The sequence below is a fragment of the Terrapene carolina genome, unplaced genomic scaffold, assembly GCF_002925995.2.
Source record: "Terrapene carolina triunguis isolate 2854851 unplaced genomic scaffold, T_m_triunguis-2.0 Scaffold113, whole genome shotgun sequence".
In the NCBI taxonomy this organism is placed as follows: domain Eukaryota; kingdom Metazoa; phylum Chordata; order Testudines; family Emydidae; genus Terrapene; species Terrapene triunguis.
The window spans coordinates 12117990-12139337 of record NW_020664464.1 but is presented as its reverse complement, the minus strand read 5'-3'; the positions used below and the strand labels follow the sequence as shown (position 1 = coordinate 12139337).

Here is a 21348-nt window from a genome sequence, read left to right as displayed (position 1 = left end):
ACCACTTCAGAAAACCAGTGTATCATGAAGCCTTCAGTTTTGATGCAGGGTAGTAAAGTGTCTGAGGAATACTTCTCTGCCATTTCTGTAGGCTGTGTCATATAGAAGTGTATTGAAGTTTAGTGCTAAACAGCATTTAGATTTAGTGTCACCATGAAATGTAATTTGTATATGGATGAAATGCTCCTCTAATCATTCAGTAAGACAGGGTTTGCCATGAATAATTGTAGCATTGAATTGTGCACTGCTTAGCTCCTTCTTTTCCTCTTGGAAAACTATTACTGAGTTAATGATCTGAAGTAGCTTTCTGGTAATAATGCTAAGTACATTTCTAACAATTTATTGCACATATCTGTCAAATGTCCAAACTACCAATAATGTTGGTCTTTTAGATATGTGACAAAACCAACAAACAAAACCAAAAAGTCAATTATTAATATAGCAAAGATCTTAAAATTATTTGGTTTTCTACACATGTGGTCTTCATCACTCCAGCAGCTGAGAAGGGATCTATTTCTTAAACATGTATAATATTTGCTAGTTTCATGATCAGTTTTATGACACAGCTTTTTTAATGTCAATGAAGTGCAGAGCTATGTGAAATGTTTGCAAGGAAGCCACTAGAAACACTTCAGGTTTCTTGCTTTTTTATAAAGTCCAAACTTAGGTTAGGTGTGTTAAAAATCTCACTGGCCTTTCAAGTGAACCTGAACAGATCCTGTAATGTGTGCATGCTCCTGTGGAGCAGAGAAAGTTTTGGCACTCATTAACAAGTGCTACTTGCCAGGCCTACACCCTGGACCTAGTATTACTCATACAGCATACCTGTTTTTTTCTGCTTTGCATTCAGCCACAGGGAATTCCTGTGGGTCATGTGACTTTGCTTCATATGCACTGTCCACCATGTCAGGTCAGAAGTCTCATAAGTATTTTAAAAATTGGCACTGGTACGAATGTTGCTGACACTGATTACCATGAAAGGCACATGTCCGAGAGTCTGGTGCTCTTTGGCTGCAGCTCCTCTCCTGATACTTTCAATTATCATTGGACTGTAGAAGTTGATACTCTCCGCTCAGCAACATACAGTACTGAGTTACAATCCAATAGCACCACCCGAATAAATAACGCTTTGTAGCAGACCACACTGTGAGCTCTGTAGGTAAGAAATAAAGATAAGAAATCTGTTCCTGAATTCTGCCTGTAACACTTTCCAACCTTCAGCAGCAATGCAACTAGTCAGGGGAAGCAGTGTCAAGAACGGTCACTTCTGCTCCAGGGTATGGTCTATGCTGGTGCTCATGTTGATGGTGACACTGACTGCACCTGAGAATTCTGGGGTATTAACAAACAAGTCTGATATCCTTTAACTCCCAGAATGTTTCACGATGTGGAAATTCTTCTCTCTTATCCCAAGACTACTTATTTTGCTTAAGAGCCTTTGGTGAGGGTCCCTGTCAAAGGCTTTCTGAAAGTCCAAGTACACCCATGGAACTCGTTGCCAGGGGATGTTGTGAAGGGCAGATGGTCAGGGATGCAACCCCATGCTCTCGGTGTCCCTAATCCTCTGAGTTCCAGAAGCTGGGACTGGATGACTAGGGATGGATCATTCAATAATTGCTCCGTTCTGTTCATTCCCTCAGAAGCATCTGGCATTGGCCACTGTCAGAAGACAGGATACTGGGTTAGATGGACCATTTGTCTGACTCGTTGTGGCCATTCTTATGCTCCTATCTAGTGCAGAGAAGGCCAGAGTGTTTGGAATGAAGCACAATAATGTGTAATTCCAGAAAATATAAAAGGAACCTGTGATAATTTGTCACTTAAATGTTGCCACAATGATTTCTGTTGCACAGTAAATTTGTTCTTTTTTAGAGGGTATCTTTAGGACAAATGGATTTAGCAGGTTTGCAAGGTCTATTTTTGCAGAAGAATGAGGTCATGGAGGCAGCAACTACCTTTCAATCTAATGCTATAAATTGTCGGCTTTTGCAAAAAAACCCAAGATTGTGCAGGGTCTGCACTATGAACTCACTACTCTTGCAGTTGCGCGATCCCCTCTAATCCTCTCTTTGCACTTCCAGGCTAATACAAGGCTTTTTCTCACCTCCTTTCCACAGTAATATCCACTTCCATTTGTTTTTATGTTTTTTTCTCTGTTTGTTGTTTAAAATCTCTTATTTAGCACTTTTACTGCTGGTCACATAGATAATCAAGCATGTAAACACATTGACTTTCTATTATTTGGAAGACAATGGCCTACCTCCTCCTTCCCCTCCCCAGTCAGAATGATGAGTGATCCTATTATTTAGTGCAACATATTATCTTGTCCGATATGCTGGATTCAGTTGAGCACATTTATTACCTTATGCCACTATATTTAATTAAATTCAATAAATTACTTTCTATTGCATTTAAGTTGCTACGCTGCATAGTGCATTGTTTTTATTTGTACCAGATATAATGTTAATTTCTGCATGATATACTATTAGCTCCAGCGCATGATTCAGAATATATTCTAACCCCTCAGCTGTTTGCTTATTGTCTGCACTCATCAGAATCTGCAGTAAGGCCAATCCTATATCATTATAATGCTTCCTTGGGAATTTCTCTTTGGCTGGAGGAGCTCAGTAAAGGAATTAGTTGCAAATAAAAGACCATGAGCTACTGTTGCATGCAACATATCTTTTTAGAGATGTCTGTCTTTGTCATTGCAAGCTCTCAATAACGATGTAATGATCTTTGTCAAATGTAGATCCAGTTACTGCCAGCAACAGAAGGCATATGTCCAGGCTGAACAAAAGAGCACTTATTTTCATATCCCACCGATGATATTGCATGATTAAATTTTTGCATAATCTTAAAAAATTATTATGCAGATGTTGTGCAAATGACAGAAAATACTATTACAAAGATGTTTTGTGGAGGGAATTTAAATTTTGTGCATACATCCCTGTTTTAATATGCCTGTCAAATACTGGATAATAACCCTTTCCATGTTAATACATGGACAGAAACAAGACTCTTTGTTGTTTCTTGTTTACAGCTTTACATATTTTACCATTTTTTGATTTATAATCTCCTATCTCAGCAAAGCTAAGCAGCAATGCCTGATTGTTTGGTTACAGTTTTCACTGGATAAATTAACTTCTACATCATTGTTTAAGAGGTCACAAGCTGCTTAATAGGAGTCCATGACAGAAACTGGGGGGGTGGGGAGGGGAGCCACTACAAGAGTGAGGAAAAGTGAAAAGGCACACAAGGAAGTGAATAATAATGATAATTTTAGTTTCCTCTTGACTGAAAAGTTGTTTTAGAAAAATTGAGTTGTACAACTTACTATAGGCTTACTGTCCTGACTTTACAGGGAGAAAGTTAGGTAGCACATGTCTGAAAATATAGGATATATAGAAATTGAACAACAACTGCATAGTTATATTAAGGGACAATATTTCTTAATTTCCTCCTTAATTCTTTCCCACCACATATCAACTTATACATTCCATCGGCATACCTCAAGCCTTCTCCCTCATGCTTCTGGGCCTCCAGACCCAGACAGAGACAACTTGAGAACTTTTCAGGGAGCTGGCTGCAACCTTCTCCTCTTACACCAGTAGAAATCTTTCTGAGGGAATATCACTGGTTGACACCAGTTGGCCAACACCAGGTCAACACCAGGTCACCAAATAGCTCTTTTCTTCAGCTGAACTTCTTTGGAATTAAATACATAGGGCTCCCTACCACCACCACCAGTTCAAAGTGCCCCAGATAGATTATTTGGGATATACTCCTGGTTACTTGTGGCTAGCAGGTACAGGATATCTCCTGCTCTACTCATTAGTAATCAGTATTAGAGTGGTGTGAATAATTTGACTAGAATGACAACTCCCATAAAATGAAAGTAGGTTTGTGTGTTCTAGATCTCTCCAGGAATAATAAACCCAGTTCTGTAAACATTTAGGTAATAGGCTTGATAACATTTGCAGAACCATAGATCTACACCCTCCAATCACATCTCAGTAAACAGAGCAACTCAGCTAACCTCCTCTATTCATTACAACCAGGGCCCATAAGTGCCCCTCTCTCATTAAGCCAACCATCAGCTTCCTCCCTCATTGCATTACTGGACTCCCTCAGACAGTAACACCGCAGCCATGTCCCTCCACTTAGGACCAGGGACCCCACTCCAACCTAAGTATTGTTGTCCTGGGAGTCAAAGGTGGCTAGTATATGGGGTCCTCTCCCTGAAGTCTCCACTCTCTATCTCGTCTCTTGGGGGCTATGAGGTAGGGCAATTCCCTGTCCAAGAAAGAACAAAATCATTTCTTGCCACTTTGCTTAGAGTTTTGAATTCTAAATCTGAAGCTTCAAAAGAAACTCCTCTCCCCTCTTCTGGAACCCTCTACCCATCAGCTGTGCTGCTACTCCTAAATCTCATTCCCCCTCCACTCAGTTTTACCAGGAAATGGCTCTTTGTTAAAGCTTGCAGGTGATCTTAGAAGATTCCAGAGCGCTAGTCACTGCTTGTCTTGCACATTTTTAAAGAAAGTTTGAGAATTGCCCAGGGTGGCAGCACTTTTTTCATTTTCTTTCTGCTTTCTCCCAATCAGGAGGTTGCTGCTGGTTACCTCATCTCTCCATGAAACTTCTACCTCTCACATCCTCCATCTTCTTCCTATTTGAAAAAGAAAAACTCACTTTTTATTACCACCATTCTCAGCTCCAGTGCTCTGGCCAAAGGAAGGGGGAAAAGGGGTGCCACATGCCACTGTGTTGTTCATACCTCCCTGCTTGTACTCACTAAAATATATATTCTAAAACTTCAGTGTTCCAGTATGTTGGGTTTATGTAACTAAGAGCCCAAATATGACACATTCAAGTCACTTCTAAGCATATCTTTGAAAAATGTCTTTAATAACTATTTATCTTTCAATGTACAGCACAATATGATTTCTTTCACAGTGGGCATTGAAGTTGACAATGAAGAAGGCAGCGCAGCTGAGAGCGAAGATGACGACAGCAAAATAGGTAATCGGTGATGGACAATTTCAATTCCACATTCAGACAGTTTCTTGTTGCAGTGCATGACACGAGATATGGAGGCGTAATCCAGTTCCTGTTCGGCTGTTTTTAGTGAAGAGACTCAGGCCGGATTTAAACTAATCATCTGAAGTGAAGAGCTCTATAGCCTACTACCATTCTTTTGAGACATCCTGATCCCATAGTTCATGAATTACTTTAATCATGTACTACACTCTGAATTTCATGTTTAAACTAATATATTTGGAAAATAACTCCAGTGGTTGAAAGGCAGCAGGGAAGTCTATCATATAATGAACTTGGTATCTTAACCTGTCAGGAGTATAGGAGTGTGGTGAGCTGTAATGATAGAATCATAGAAATGTAGGGCTGGAAGGACTTTGAGAGGTTATCCAGTCCACCCCCTGCATCAAGACAGGACCAAGTATACCTAGGACTTCCTTGACAAGTGTTTGTCTAACCTGTTCTTAAAAATCTCAATGACAGCGATTCCAGAATTTCCCTGGAAAGGTTATTCTGGAATTCTGGAAGGCTATTCTGGAATAGCCTTCCTGAGAAATTTTGGAATCACTGTCATAGCTTAATTATCCTTATAGTTAGAAAGTTTTTCGAAATATGTAACCTAAATCTTCCTTGTTGCAGATTAAGCAGATTACTTCTTCAGTGGACATGGAGAAAATTGATCAATGTCCTCTTTATAACAGCCTTTAACGTATCTGAAGATTTATCAGATCCTGTGCTGGGGAACAGGGGGTTCAGGTCTGCTCCCAGCAGCACCACCTGCTGGTGGTACTGTGGGATATGTCTCCCAGCAGTGAGAGTCAGTGGCCACTTTGCCCTGGTGAGAGTCATGGCCACATCGCCCATTGGCAAGAGTCAATGGCTGGGATTAGGGAAATCTGGTACCTCCCTGTGCCCCTACATCTGCTCCCTGGGCCACTTCTTACCCCAGCTTCTGTTCCTCTATTGGTGGCACTGGTTTGCTTGTGGGTCCCTTCTGAAGCTCTCACTGTCCATGCTCCAAAGGGTCTTCCTCTCACAGCCACGACTCATCATTGCCAATCTCCGCAATTGATAGGTTTGTGGTGGCTTGGTGTTGAGAACTGGGCCCGACCACCTGAAGCCTCAGTGGCTTCTTGGCAGGAGCCTGCAACTGTCCACCCAGACTGAGCTAAACTGTTCCCTTTTGAGCTTAGCCTCTGCTGTGAGCACGCCAACAGGGGCAGCTGGGCGGGGCTTTCTGGGACCAGAGCTGCTCCTTAATCCTTACTTCACCAGTGTAGGTTCATATACCGCATCACATTCCCCACTCAAGTTTTCTTTTCTCAAGAATAAATATGCCCAGTTTTTTTAATCTTTCATCATAGGTCATTTGGTTATGTCACGTGCAGCTACAGTATATCATACTGATAACATAAATTCTGTATGTGTGTGTATGAGAGAGAATTGCTAGTACTGATACACAATATTAACTTTTTGTTTTTGTCTGTCCCTCCCACCCCCCATCATGATTGTGAAGATGAAGAAGAATCTGAAAAAGAGAAGAAAGTAACTGCCAAAACCAGAAGAGGAAATGCCAGAGGGAGAGCCAGAAAGGATTCGGAGGAGGAAGAGGAGACGAGGACAGCTGGGCAACGCAGACAGAGAAACAGGAGAGCACAGAGGAAACAGGCTGGGAATGAGGACAGTGATTCTGATGAGGAATCCTGCAAAAACAAGAAGAATAGGGCAAATCAGATATCCAAGCAGCAGGAGCCCAATGAAGATGGAGAAGATGACAATAAAGGGGGCAGAAAAGGAAGAGGCAAAAATGAGACCAAACAGGAAAAAAAACCTGATGAGAAAGGGAAAAAGGAGAAAGACAACAAGAAAAAGAAGGATAAAAAGAAGAAAGGTTCCTCAAGGTAATTATTTATGTAATCTGAAACCTATTGAATTTATGGCTATAGTTATAGTTATAGTTATAGTACCCCAGCGAGCACAACTCCCTTAGCTATTAGGGCCAGTTTTTCAGAAAAGATCAAGGCCAGAATTTCAGGGACTCAGGACCTACAATTGAGGCCAGATTTTCAAAAGAGCTCGGTTCCCACAGCTCCCATTGTGACACTTATGGCCAGATTTCTAAGAGCCCATCGCAAGGTATGCTGAGTTATTTTGCAAACCGGTCTACTTATTTAGGTGCTTAAATGGAATCTGAACTCTTTTGAAAATTGAGCACCCAGTATGGGTGCTGAGGCCTTCTGAAAATTCCAACCTTTGTGTTGTTCTGCGAGCAGCCTTGATGCTCTCATTCTTCCACCTTCTCTCTCCACCACCTCATGCTGTGTGTTTTTGAATCACATTCTTTGAAAGGAACCGCCCTCTGGGAAGAGTGCATCATGGAGCAGATGTAGATAGATACATTTACATAGCTGGGAGAGATATTCCACTTCCCTCATTTTTACATTCACTATAGGTGTCGGTGCCCCCAGAGACACCCCAGAAGAACACAGCAGGAATCATCAAAGGAAAGGAACCCATAATGTGAGACATGTTGTCTTGACTCTCATATTAATTTGTCCCCGAACGCATTTCAATACGCTGCTACTCCATTTCCCCCACTATTTAGCATTCCTAGAATTTGTCTTTGTTCCAGCTCTTCACTATGAAATCCATTATAGCATTATCCTTCCTTTATGTGGTTTCCTGCACTCAAGTATATTTTACTAAAATCGTATTCCTGACTGTGCCAATTGATATTCTTCCACGTATTATTCTTGTCTTCTATTGTGAACATTAAATAGTTATGTTAATAAAAAAAGACCCATGGAAAAATGTAAAATTGAATGAAAACAGAACTTTTTGGACTGGATGATAAATTTCAGTAGAGGAGGATATATTCATTTAGGCTAATTAATTAGAAACATTATACAGGCTAGGACATTGCTCATGGGGATAGCAAGGATAACATTTGAGGAATAACTAAAGATAGTTATCTATTCCTGGAGGTACATCAAGAACATTGTCTCCTTAGACAGTAAGTGGGACAACTAACAAGATCACTTTTCCAACAAGCTATTGTAAATAAGGTATGAGCTCTGGGACACCAAGAGTAGAGGGGCTGTCCTTTCATCTGATAGCAGAAACTTATGAGGTATGTCACAAAATGACATCTTAAAGATTTTTAAAAAGTAATTGTAAGAAAGTTGAAATGAGTTAAGGGAAGTTTTTTAAATTGCTTATTGTTTAGACAATTCCTTACAACAACAACAAAGGGTGTTTAAAGGGTGTTTATTTTGATAGGCGAGCACAAATAATGTACGAACAAAGAATGATGTGCTGATGATCAGTTTGGCTGATAGAGCATTTGCAAACCTTGGGGGAGGAGGAGAGGCCGGAAGGTATGAGCTCTTTAGTATGTCCATGTGGATTCATCACAACAAAGGCTATCTACCGCAATGGTCTCCAAACTGTGGGGTGCGCCCTGCTAAGGGCACAGAGGAACATTGGGAGGGAGGGCGGTGGGACTTAGGCCACCCCCTATGGTGGGCGGAGAGGGAACGCCACCCAGTTCTGCTCTGTCTTCCCAGCTCTGCTCCAGCCCTGCCCCTAGTCGCAGCTCTGGCCTCGGCCTCGGCCACCAGCTCCTGGCCCTGCTCCTGACCATGGCTCTGCTCCTTGCTACAGCCCCGCTCCTGGCCACAGCCCCTGGCCCCTACTGCAGCCCTGCTCCTGGCCTTGGTTCCAGATCGCGGCTCCCAGGGAGGCAAGAATCAGGGAAGGGGGGGAGTGACCAAAAAAATTTGGGGACCACCAACCTACTGATTTAAAAGTGATGCACTGCTTCTGGCTTTTCAGGCAGAGTGGATAAACATGCTGAAAGAAAATAAGATGTTAGGAATGAAAAAATAAACAAGGAAAAGAAAAACGTAATGAGGAACCTTGGAGCATCCACTGCTAACTTTTTGCCATGTTGTGCAATTATTTGTTTTCCCTGTCCATATTCTGTTCATGATAGAGACCTTTCACCTCAAGATTACCTAGATTCCTTAGCAGCCTCCTGTGAAGGATCTTGTCAAGGTCTTTTTGAAAGCTCTGAAAGTCTTTCATCTGAGCTTGTTCATTATTATAGGGCCAGATTGTGATACTCTTATACTGAATAGCACTTTATGAGTAGTCCCACTGATTTCACATAAGCAGCATTTAAACTGGTTGTAAATAAAGATATAATTCAGATCTGTTGGTTCCAAAAGCAGAGACCTTATCCTTGAGCTAAAGGAAAATTCTGACAATTTTGGACCCAAATTATATTTTTTAAAATGCAATTTAATTGAAATCAAACTGTTTCACAAAACAGTTCGATTTCAATTAAATTTTTGATATTTTTTTATGAAAAAATTCCAAATAGAAGAGATGAAAAAAATTGGTTGGCTTTATTTTGAATTTTGTTTAAAAAAATCATTTTTTGTTTTTGAGGAAATAATTTTTTTTTTAACCAGTGCTAGGTCTGACATTACATCATATAAGGGGCAGTGGGACAAATAAAAGCTTTAATATATATTTTATTCTGCCTTGTTTGCAGTGTCTCTTTCATTTTGTACAGCATCCTTTCCTTACTGGCTCCACAGTATCACGATTTATTTCTCATACTCCCACACACATTCCTCTCAGAACTAGCAACAACACAACACATAGATTCCCCAGTGTCAAAGGGAACCCTCCTCAGCTGCCTTGGTAAGAAAGGTTTCTGGCTGCTTTGTGCTGCCTCGGCTGGAACAGGGGCAAAGGATTTAGCCCCTTTATCATAAATAGTATAATATTCAATTCCTTGTCAGTCCTTTTGTTATTTTTCATTTTTTAAAGAGTACTCCCTTGCATTAGGATTCAAGTGCCTCATGAGGATATCCATGAGACATCTTACTTTTGATTTTCAGTACATTGGCCTAGGTCTTTACTTGCTCATCTCAACACCAAATAATAAATATGTCTGATTGGCTTTCAGCAAGGCTCTTTCTTTCTGCAGAGGTTTGTTTTCAGCAGTGGGATTTTTTTGTGACACATTCTTGCTGAAATGTTATGGATGATGAGTTCAAGTTCTTTAACATTCAGCTCTCTTTAGTATGTAGCATTTGATTCTTTAGTAATTGTAGGATCCTGGTTTTTTTTTTCCGACTCAGTCTAATGCGTCTCTTACAGTCATCTCAAATGCTGTTTTTATATTCTTCCCACATAGCATTTGTTACCAAAGCTAGAGCTGGGTGAAGAGTGAAAAAAATATACGTTTTGATGTTTTCTAAAAAGAATTTCACTTTGACTGTGTTAGTGTAACTTTTTAATAGCTTTTCATGATCATTCATGCTGGCAAATGTTTTGGTGCAAGTATTAATAGAAAGCATCTTTTAGGTCAATAACTGAGGTCTGGTTATTCACACAAATCATTGCATTAGCAAATGGAATTTGTTTTGAAGGTAATTCGAAGAAGTTTATAAATCCTTGGTTATCCAGTCAGGGAACAGAAACCACATTATGTGACTTAATCACACAGCTCAAATATCAGATCATACATATCAAGCATTCAAAGATGTAATGGCAGGAAGCAATTTGCAAACAGTCCATAGGCTAAACTTTGTATGAACAAATCATTTCTAAAACTAATTCAAATAGCAAACAATTTCCTAAAGGTTTCAGTCCATTCACAGAACATTCAGAACAGGAAAAAGAGCTAAATTCACTGGATACATGTTTTTTAAATTCCTTTGGTTGTCATCCTCAGCACTGATTTGTTCACTGAGTTCAACGATTTTTAAGCATTTCCCCCCATGCCGCTGCTGCAAAAAATGTTTTCTGTCATACTGATGGTTATCTGTTTGTAGTCATATAAGGAAGAGCAGTAGGTAGTTATTGTCACAGTTCAGGGCAATTGCACCTGTATTTCCCTCTCATGATCCTTCAAGGGCACCACTCTAGGCTCCCAGCTCCTCAGCAGTCACCTCTTTGGGGCAGAGACAAATGTCTCTCTTCCCACTCTTGACCAGGGTTTTTCCAGGCTGCACAGTTTCCTGCCTTCACTGTGATATCCGCAGCAAGCCAGACTACCTAAACAGGCCAGCACCTGCACTTTACTTTCTCTTCAAAGGCTATGGACACTTGTAACTGTCTGCAGTTATATGTTAACACACAGGTTTTTATAAGCACACATATTTATTCTTAAGGTGAAAGCATTACAGAGAAAAATATATTAAAAACAATTAAAAAAATTACACACATACCAATAGCTTACCTCAGAGATCACCCCCCCTACTCCAACAAGAACTCTGATAGGAGTCACCCCTTCCAACCTTCTAGAAGGATTGGGGCCACCCTTGGACAGAAGGTTCTGTCCATTTGCTGGATCAGAAAGAGTATGTTTAAACTCAGGCTATTTATCCAAAAGTCCATTCTTTGTCTGTTGGTCTCTAGACAGTCTAGTATGAACTAGTATATGCGAGCTATCCCAGGAGGTGGTATCTCTCTGTGGGGTAGGGGAGTTACTGAGTTTCCTGGCTGATTTGCCTTAATCACCACCCACTGTTTTTTGTTCCTGGCAGAGTTGTGGTAGCCCTTCCTTTTGGAGTAGAGCATAATCATATTATCAACCATGCAGTTAAAACAATGGACCCCAAAGATGGGTGCAATATTTGTCACATCTCCCCCATAGAAAAGATACATACAATCCTGGCCCATAATAATACATAAGGTTAATACCAAAAGGTCTTTCAATGATATTTCAGGAAATTGCCATATCTGTCACAACTATCTTTAGCCATGTTATCCAGTCATGTAGTGGAGGGAATATTACTCAACCCTGTCCCATATCCAGAACATTCTGAGCTACCCACTAACAGCATGGTATCAGCCTAGCTTTACTGTGATAGTGTATCTGGATTTCTATATAATTGGAGATGGCCCACTGCAATGATGTTGTCATCTTCATTGGGTTTAGGCTAGTGTTTAAATTTGTTTGATTCAGGGCTAGGTTAGGGGTTTGATAGTGCTGAAATCTCATGACATTTTGCCCCTAAATAGCAGAAGTCACGTGAAATTAGCCAATCTTGTGAGAGTTCTGAGATATGTAAATTTGCAAAATCAATTTCTCATGAAAAATTTCCATACTCTCATGTGAACTGGTGGTGTCACAAGATTTTGGCCACGTATAAACTGGACCCAGAAATTAAGCCCCTTTGGAACCAAAGCCATAGGGTGGGGCTGAAATCCAGAGATTAGAACACAACACTCCCTCCCCCCAAATGTAAAGTGGTTCAGATCCAAGATTCCGGTTTTAGCCCCGCTCTGTATAAAGCATGCATAATTTAAAATGCCATAGGCTCTGCCTTTTTGTATTAATAAGAAGATGGATGATGGTCATTATTGCAATTTAAAGATCAGATTATGACTAGCCCTGTTCAGGTGTCGGGGAAGAGAGAGTGAGGGTATGGCTCTTCCTACTCCAAACTAGCCAATAGTGATCAGCCTTCACAGGGGGGAAATGGCTCTCTCAAAACTGCAGTTTGAAAAAACAACTCCCTCCTCTCGGTTTAAACACTTTTAAAAAGAACGTATACAATGTTCCGAGTTGGGTTTCCTTACATGAACCTTTGCATCTAACAGATTGGATTACCCTTGAGGAGCAGATCTCTTGCTCTCTCAAGGCCTGATCCACAGCCTATTGAAGTCAATGGAAAAATTCCCACTGACTTCAGTGGACTTTGGATCAGGTCCTACATCGCTGTCTCTGTCATAGTCCAGCTCAGTTTCAGTACTTCAAGCTCCAAATACTTCATTTTGGGTTCAGGGTTACGGAAATTCAAGTTCAGAGTTATAGCGGCAAGACACAGACCTAGAGGATCAAGTTAAGGAGTTAGCACCGAACATCTGCCTCAGTGAAACCTTCTATTACCCTCACGTTTTTAAACTTACTGTATTTATCCCTCCATTTTTGTTTGAAGCTCTGACTCCGACTCTGAAGAGGAGCCAATTACGGAGGAGGAATTGGCCAAGCTGAAGGAAGAGGTAGAAGAGAAAAAGAAACTAATTGCCACATTACGAAACAAACCATGGCAGATGAAAAAGAAACTAGACGTCCTGAAGTATGGTCTGATTCATAATGAATAACGCTGTCACTTGTGGTGTTTGTACTGTATACTCTCGTTGTTTTTCTCAATTTTATCTTTATTTCTATATCTGTTGGACTTCAAGCAGTCCCAGAGATCAGGCTCTTTTTTTCTCTGAAAGCCCATCCTTGGGACTTAAGTGGCATGTGTGTCAATGCTCCTTCACCTCCTTAGATGTGGGGTGAAAATATGAAGGAGTCAGATCTGTTTTGTAGGATTCCCTTACTCACACTGATCCGACCTTTCTGATCATGATAGTTTCCCATCAATTAGAAAGGTCACTATCTTTGGAGCTGTCTTGAATGCCATCTGATCGCTTGGGTGCTGTAATTTTAGCATATATTTCAACATACGTGGAAAATTCTCTGTCTCTTAAATTGCAAGGGAAATGAATGAAAATTTAATTGAATTTGGGAAAAAGAAAACATTGGGAACATTATATGCATTTTCTTGTACATTGTAGGCACAAACTGCCTTTGGCCTTAGTGAATGTCACACTTCCATTTTCACCAAAGCAAAAAGGTTGTTTTCATTAGCAAATAGGTCTCCAGTGGAAACAAATGCTTACAATCAAAACAGATGAGACGGACACAGGGTGGGGGAAAGGATGTAACACACAAGCAGAGTGAACAATGTGATGGCAGCAAATGTCATGTTAGTTCCACTATTTATTTATTTTTTGCTGGGGAGGAGGGGTAGTTAGTTAGGAGGGGATCAGCTAAATGGAAAGAAAAGTGGAGAGGGGACATTGAAGGGAAGCGGGTGAGAGTAGACAGGATAGAGAAGAAGGTGGTAAGGGGGCAGGAAAAGTGACTGTGAGGGAGGGCCAGGATTGGAGCAAACAGCCAATTGGCACAGGCCAGAGAAAGTGCAGTCAAAACTATACAAAGTTCTCAGAATGTCCAAACATCCCTACTTTGGCTGCTTCTAGAGTCTCCGGCTGGTTGTTCCGCTTTGTAGTTTTTCTCAAAGGCCACATGGTGAGGGGAAGAGACAGGTGGCACCACCTGGGCTCTAGTGCCCTCAGAGTAGTGGGGCCCTGCCCTGGATAGTTCTAGAAGTTCGAAGGAGGCTGAGGTGGCCCCAGCTGGGCCCCATTTTCTCCTCTCACCTCAATGAAGCAGCCCCTGCTTTGGCTACTTAGTTTGCTTAGCAGAAATTTATATAGTTCCACTCAGAGCCCTCAGGGTATACAGTTTTGTTTCCATGCCCACTTGAGTCTGTTTAACTGAGATAGGCCTGGATCTCAGGTAATTTCTCTTGAAACAATCTGAAAAATTCATCTGAAAAAGCTAGAATGTTTATGCCTTGGCTAAACTGGCAAAACACACGAAATACTGATCTTTCTGTTGGAAGCAATTTGGCCTGGTTGAGTTAAGTGACATTTTGCAATCCAGACGTCAATGTAATTATGAATGAAATGAAATGAACAATCTGCTTCCCCAGGAAACGGTGCAGTGTGCTTTTGTAACCTGGTTTCTTCTGTGCCTGCCAGCCTTCCCTCTCCCTGTGCCCTCACTGACTGCTGGTAGCGTTCTGCCAGTATCTTCCAGGAAAGGGCTTTTGGTTCCATGCTTTTGACTCTGGGCTCCAGGCAGGTACTTCTGTACCCATATAGGTTCCTCTGAATCTTGCGATTCATTTTTCTTCTTTTGGGAATCACCAGCAAAGCTACCCCAAGTGTCCAGTACTTCCAAATTATCTTAAGTAAAGAATATTTTGGTCTATAAGTACCTACTACATGGGGAACAGAAATTTGATAACAGAGGGATTTTCAATCTAGCAGAAAAAGATATAACAAGATCTAATGGCTGGAAGTTGAAACTAGACAAATTCAGACTAGAAATAAGGCACATATTCTAACAATGAGGGTAATTAACTATTGGAGCTACTTACCAAGGGTTTGGTGGATTCTCCATCACTGGAAATTTTTAAATCAAATTGTGATGTTTTTCTAAATGATCTGCTCTAGTTCAAACAGAAATTAATTCAGGGAAGTTCTATGGCCTGTGATATATAGGAGGTCAGCCTAGATGATCACAATAGTCCCTTCTGGCCTTATAATATATGAATTTGTGAATTCGGAAAATGGAGATAAATTTCAGAAAAATCAAAGTTATACAGAATACTCTTTATCTAGTCTAGGACTATAGAATCATCACCTAGATAGGATAAATCTTTTAAGCAGGAACATAATTTTCACCTTAAAGTTCAGTTTTCTCTTTAACACTGACATGCTCTCTCATTTTATTTTCATGACCCTATAAAATGTAACTGTCTGGGGACAATTAGTGCACATTTTTTACAGTGAGGGTATTAACCATTGTAATAATATACCTAGGGATGGGGCAGATTGCATCATCTGAAGTCTTTAAATTAAGACTGTATCTTTCTAAAATATATGCTGTAGCTCAATCAGTAGTTAAGTGCTTGACGCAGGAACCACTTACTCAATTTCTATAGCCTGTATTATGCGAAGGTGAGACTAGATGATCATAATGGTTCCTATGGAACTATGAACTGTGTTGTAACCAGGTCCTCTGACTCTACTACTATTGTAGGGTAGGTGAATATGCTATCCAGTGTCTGTTAAAGATTTCTCATTGTTTCTCTGTGGCTTATACCCCTTTTTTTGGTACTCTGGCTGTGGGATTTTCAGTTAGACAAACACTGAGCTCTTTTAAAAATCCCAACCTGGATAGTCTTCTGATGTCTTTTGATATTATGATGTCAATTTTTTAACCAAGATATTCTTGTTCATTTAACAATTTTAATTATATATAAATTAGTTTAGTTACTCAACTTTAAAATTAGATTAAATTATTATATTTTTGCTATCCAGACTGGGAGACTGGAAATGTATTAAACTTCATTTTCTCATATCAAAAGGTTTATGTGAATACATAAATATGTACCAATGTGTTTTCTTGTGTCTTTCCAAAACAATGGTTTCTTTTGTGCTGTGCTAAACACACAGCTCTCTTTGAAGTAGGCTTAGGAGCATTTTAATGGCTGACCCCAGAAAATATTAGAGTTCCAAGTGGAAATGACAGATCTTCAGATCAGTTCTTTATACTGAAATCTATTTTTGTAAACCAATGAATCACATTTGTTACCATCTAGCTACATCAAATACATTCCAAAAATAGTTACAATTTATACCAGGCAATCCTACTTTCGATTGTCACTGTTATGTATAGAGATTCATATCTCAGCTCAGCAGAGAAAAAACAAACAAAAATTAGAACTTAAAAGCTAATAACCAGGCCACATTTTCAAATGAAGGTGCCTAAATTTAGGCATCTAAATCTATATTTGGCCCCCTATGTAAGTGTCTTGATTTCACTGAAATCAATGGAGTAGTGAGTGCTCAGCACCTCTGAAAATGAAGCCAGTTATTTAGGTATCAAAATATGGACCTACTGTAAAATTTTCCAAAGTGTATAAATCCCATTTTCAAAAGTGACTTAGGCACTTTGGAGACCAAGTCCCGTTAACTTTTAATACAAGCCTTAGACCTTGTTTACTCACAGTTTTTGCACTGCTTTAACTATGTCACTTTAGAAACCAAAATATTTTTGGACACATTTATGTTGATGTGAAGGTGCTTATATCACCAGAGCTTACTTGGGGGTGGGGGTGGGGCAGGAGGGGAAGGGAAGAAACATTATGTAGACTGGCCAAAGTCATTTTTGAAAATGGGTCTTAGGCTATTTAGTAACTTAGGTGCTTTTGAAAAATTAAATTAAATTAATGGAGATATCCTATCTCCTAGAACTGGAAGGGATGTTGAAAGGTCATCAAGTCCAGCCCCCTGCCTTCACGAGCAGGACTGAGTGCTGATTTTGCCCTAGATCCCTAAGTGGCCCCCTCAAGGATTCAACTCACAACCCTGGGTTTAGTAGGCCAATGCTCAAACCACTGAGTTATCCCTCTCCGCCAGTGATATAAAAATGTTACATCTAGGTACCTAATTTTAATAATCCAAATTTGAGAACTCTTAGATTTTAATTTTTATTAAACTATTTCCTCCATCCTTCCCCTGGCTCTTTTCTGATGAGCAGCTGCACCATCTGACTACATGAGCTGGGAGCGGATTGGTGCAATTCATATCAAATAATTGTTACATGAAGAAGAAGCTGTGTACGCCAATGCTCTATAGTTAGAGGGAGGCAAGCTGTTCCATTCTGCTTTCTCCAATCTCTACAAAGTGAGATTTCATTGGAGGTTGTCTCACCATTCCATCAGTTTCCTTTGCTTCCATTTTTCCTAGGGGAAAAATCATTAACGCAGAAGCTTTAGTTATACTATCATGACAGAGTTAGAGTAATAAGTGAGCATCACACTGACCAGAAAAAGTGATCACATTGTAAAGAAATTCATTCTGTTTTAGAAGGAAGTGTATTGTTTTCTTTGCTCTTTAGTTTTGTTCTGAAAATGTGTGAACTATAAAATTTTAATATGCAGCTGCAGAACTAGAATTCACATACAAAGACACTTACACTTACGTTAAGGTCTGGCTGGCTTACACCTACAAGGGAGATGTATCATAGGTTGAAATGCCATTCCTAACTTACACCCCTGTGCCTAGCATTATGCACCCCACATGGCCCTGATTTTTCTCTCAAGATCCATGTGTGAAGGGGACCTTCCAGCAGGCAGAGCTATCCCTGCTTATGATGAAATTGGGGTTATAAATTTCTGTAGCACGGCTCCCCAATCTTCAGATCTCACAGACAACTTTGCATAAGTTTGAGGATTTGCAAAGCGGGAGGGGGCAGGCCAAGGATGGGAATGGAGGAGGAGAGAGAGAGAGAGAGAGTTTGTGTGTGTGAGAGAGATATTGAGAAACAGATTAACTAGGTGCATCATCCTTCAAACAGCCTCATAAGGAATATTCATGCTGGGATGTGGGTAAGGTTCAATAAGAGCCTATGTAAAGGCTTTGGGAATCTCAAGGGATCCATAGTGGGTGGCTGAAGCTTCTGCTTAATCTATTTGAGGGCAAAACTTGCCCTTTGATGGAATGGTCTGTCCCTTGCCACCCCCTCCTCTATTAATCCCCACTTCCACAAGTTTTTCTTCTTGGCAGGGTGCGGGGGATCTGACTTATATGGTATGTAAGAGCACAGTTCTCAGTTACCTGGTAGAAGGCCATATTCTCTGTACTACCTCAGCATAACTGAAGTAGGGAAGGATGGTGATTCAGCCTTTCTCTGAATTTCCTGGCTTTAGTGAGATTAGACATTTTGCATTTCCTTCCTCCCTCTTCTCGGTTAACTACATGGGCTTTTTCTGGTTTCAACTGGAGTAGGACAAACCATTATTCCAGGATGTGCACTACTCCTTTTGCTGAGTGTAATGCCTATTAAAAAGGTCTGATGGGACACTTGGGGAATAAAGCCCTTTGTTTATCCTAGGAAAGTTGTAGCATGGGCAGTGTCTGTATAAACTTCTCCAGTTTACCAAGCCAATGTGTATTAATTCTGAACTGGAGGGAGAGCAGCTGAGGATTAGAAGGTAGGGCAGGCTATCTTCTGTCCTCTCCTCTTTTTGGGGGGTGGTATTTTCTGTGATATAGACTCTTATCCTCTGAGAACTGGTCTGAGACACCAATATGTTTCACAAAGGCTACTCCAATGGTAATGACCTTCAGTTCCTATCTACTGAACTGGATTTGGAGAAAGTTGAACCTACAAATGGTGCTTATAGAGATAGAGATAAAATATTATGGGCCAGATCTTCAGATGGTGCAAGTTGGTGTAACTCTATTGAAATTTACACAGATTTACACTGCCTGAGGATCTGAGACATACGGGTGTATCCATATCTATCCAGCTACCTTGTTTTCCAAGCTAATGGTTCTTGGTCCTGGGGTGATAGGACCACATTTGCAAAGTGGGCTTCTGTATTTGGTTCTGGAGCACAGTTCTAATTCTCATTATTGACATGGGTCAGTTACATTTTACACACACAAAGTATGCATTGTATAATCTACAGAGGTAGTTAACTGCTATGTAGTCAGATCTATTAGCATACTCTTATTAAATTACCATGGAATCCTGCAATTATACAATAGCCATGTAACTATAATTCTCCATTGTTTAAAGTTCTTACTAAATGTTAAAGCTACCCAATAAAGTTAATACCAATGTATGAATTACAATTAAACGAATGACAACAAAATATGAAGGAGATGGCAGACATAGATCAAGCTTGTATCATTCAAAAAGTAGCTTCAAATAAATATAGAATGCAAAGAGAATCATAAGACAACTTGGGAGTGGATGTAGGAACGGTGACAGTGAACAAAGGATATTTGGGAGGGCCCCTAAAACATAACTGGTTCATATAAAATTAAAAGGAGGAGGGAGAGAATCTTCAGTCTGTTACCAGGGCTGGATTTACACCTTATGCACTCCCAGGCACAGAATCTTCAGTGCCCCTCCTGTCTATAGCTGACCTTTGTGTTTCACACCGTTTTAGAGAGTTCAGGCGCCCCTAGAATGCTGACGCCCCTAGCCATGTGCCTACTGTGCCTAATTGGAAATCCAGCACAGGCTGTTCCCAGCATCCTGCAATGGGGGAAATACAGCCCAGTTGCTGTGCTGGGATCTATAGGCACTGAGCTTGGTTCCATTGAAATCAACAGTAACACTCTCACTGACCTCAGCGGAAGCAGTGCAGTACCCACCTATGAACATTTTTTTCAATGGATTATTTCTAAATTATAGGGGTAGGTGGAAAGGTGGGTGGGAGGAGGGTGTTTATACTTTGTCTTTTTTTCCTTCAGTTGTTTTACTTTCCAATCCAGACTAGCCATAAAAATAGATTTATTGTAACAGAATATTCTATAAATGCAGCATAACAACAACAAAAAAAACAATCACAAACTACTCTGTTAGATGAAGAAAAATATTTTCTTCTTCAACTATTATCTTCAGACCCTCGCAGATCTGTTGTTATGAACTTATTGGCAGCCACCGAAACCAAATTAAATGACACTGTAGTTCGTCCATTATTACTGTTGAGCCACTTTCCAAGCTAGCTGCCACCTGGCAACAGTTGTGTTGCTGTCAACTTTTAGCCAGTCTTTTTAAGGCTTACTTGGAGAAGTTCAAAGTGATCAATATTAATAGGACATTTCTTTTTAATGACTTTTTACATGTTGGTGACTGAAACCTTCCTGAACTGTTGCTGAAAAACGTGAGCTATCCACTTGAATCCTGTTCACCAGCAGCAACCTCTAAGTGCTGTAATACATCCTCTACTTTGTACATGCTGAACTGCCCTACATGCAATATACCTAGCACTTTGGAAGCTGCAACCTCATACCTAGGATTAATAATTAACCTGGGCTACTTAAGGGCAATACTACCTGGCTCCATGAAATATTTATTAGCTCCTTATGTTGGTAATTAGATTAAGATGTTTTTTCTCAACCAAAAAAGCTCTCACAGTTAGCTAAAGGGGTACACTTTGGCCTATCTTGTGCTATAGATAATTTACCTATAACATGATACCAGTGATTACAAAGCTCACTTTCATCTTTCAGTGTTGTTTTTGACACATCCTCATATTTGTGAGGTTGTATCACTTTGCATGCAGTATGTGATATTTTTGAAGATGCTTCTCAAGAATATGCAGATGGGATTTAATAAACTTTTGTAATGATAGGACTGTTCTTCCTCTGCTTCTCACTTTTCTTAGCACAAAATGCAGAGGTGTGTTATGATTCTCCAGGGATGTACAAATAAAGTTCTTATTCTCAAAGCTGAGAACTGAGGTAAAGAGCATTTCAACTGAGAACTGAGGTAAAGAGCATTGCTTAGGAAACAATAATGTGCATAATATACAAACATGTAGAGGACAGGGAAATACATTTATTATCTGTGTACTCACCTGATAGTTGCATGTTGATTTAGATAATGGCACAGAGAGTACACTTATAAAGTTTGCGGATGATACCAAGCTGGGAGGGGTTGCAAGTGCTTTGGAGGATAGGATTAAAATTCAAAACGATCTGGACAAACTGGAGAAATGGTCTGAAGTAAATAGGATGAAACTCAATAAGGACAAATGCAAAGTACTCCATTTACGAAGGAACACTCAGTTGCACACACACAAAATGGGAAATGACTGCCTAGGAAGGAGTACTGTGGGAAGGGATCTGGGGGTCATA

The 21348-nt window shown here is 40.2% G+C and overlaps 1 protein-coding gene across 1 annotated transcript in view; it reads left to right on the top strand.

The window, feature by feature from the left end:
* The first annotated feature begins 4943 nt into the window (after positions 1 to 4943).
* The window catches only part of TMC1 (transmembrane channel like 1), a 64263-nt gene continuing 47858 nt past the window's right edge, over positions 4944 to 21348 (top strand). Inside the window, exons 1-3 of the mRNA XM_024211034.2 lie at positions 4944 to 5016; positions 6563 to 6941; positions 13002 to 13142. Of these exons, the coding sequence (XP_024066802.1) occupies positions 4944 to 5016; positions 6563 to 6941; positions 13002 to 13142 (593 nt within the window). The remainder of the gene's footprint in view (positions 5017 to 6562; positions 6942 to 13001; positions 13143 to 21348) is intronic.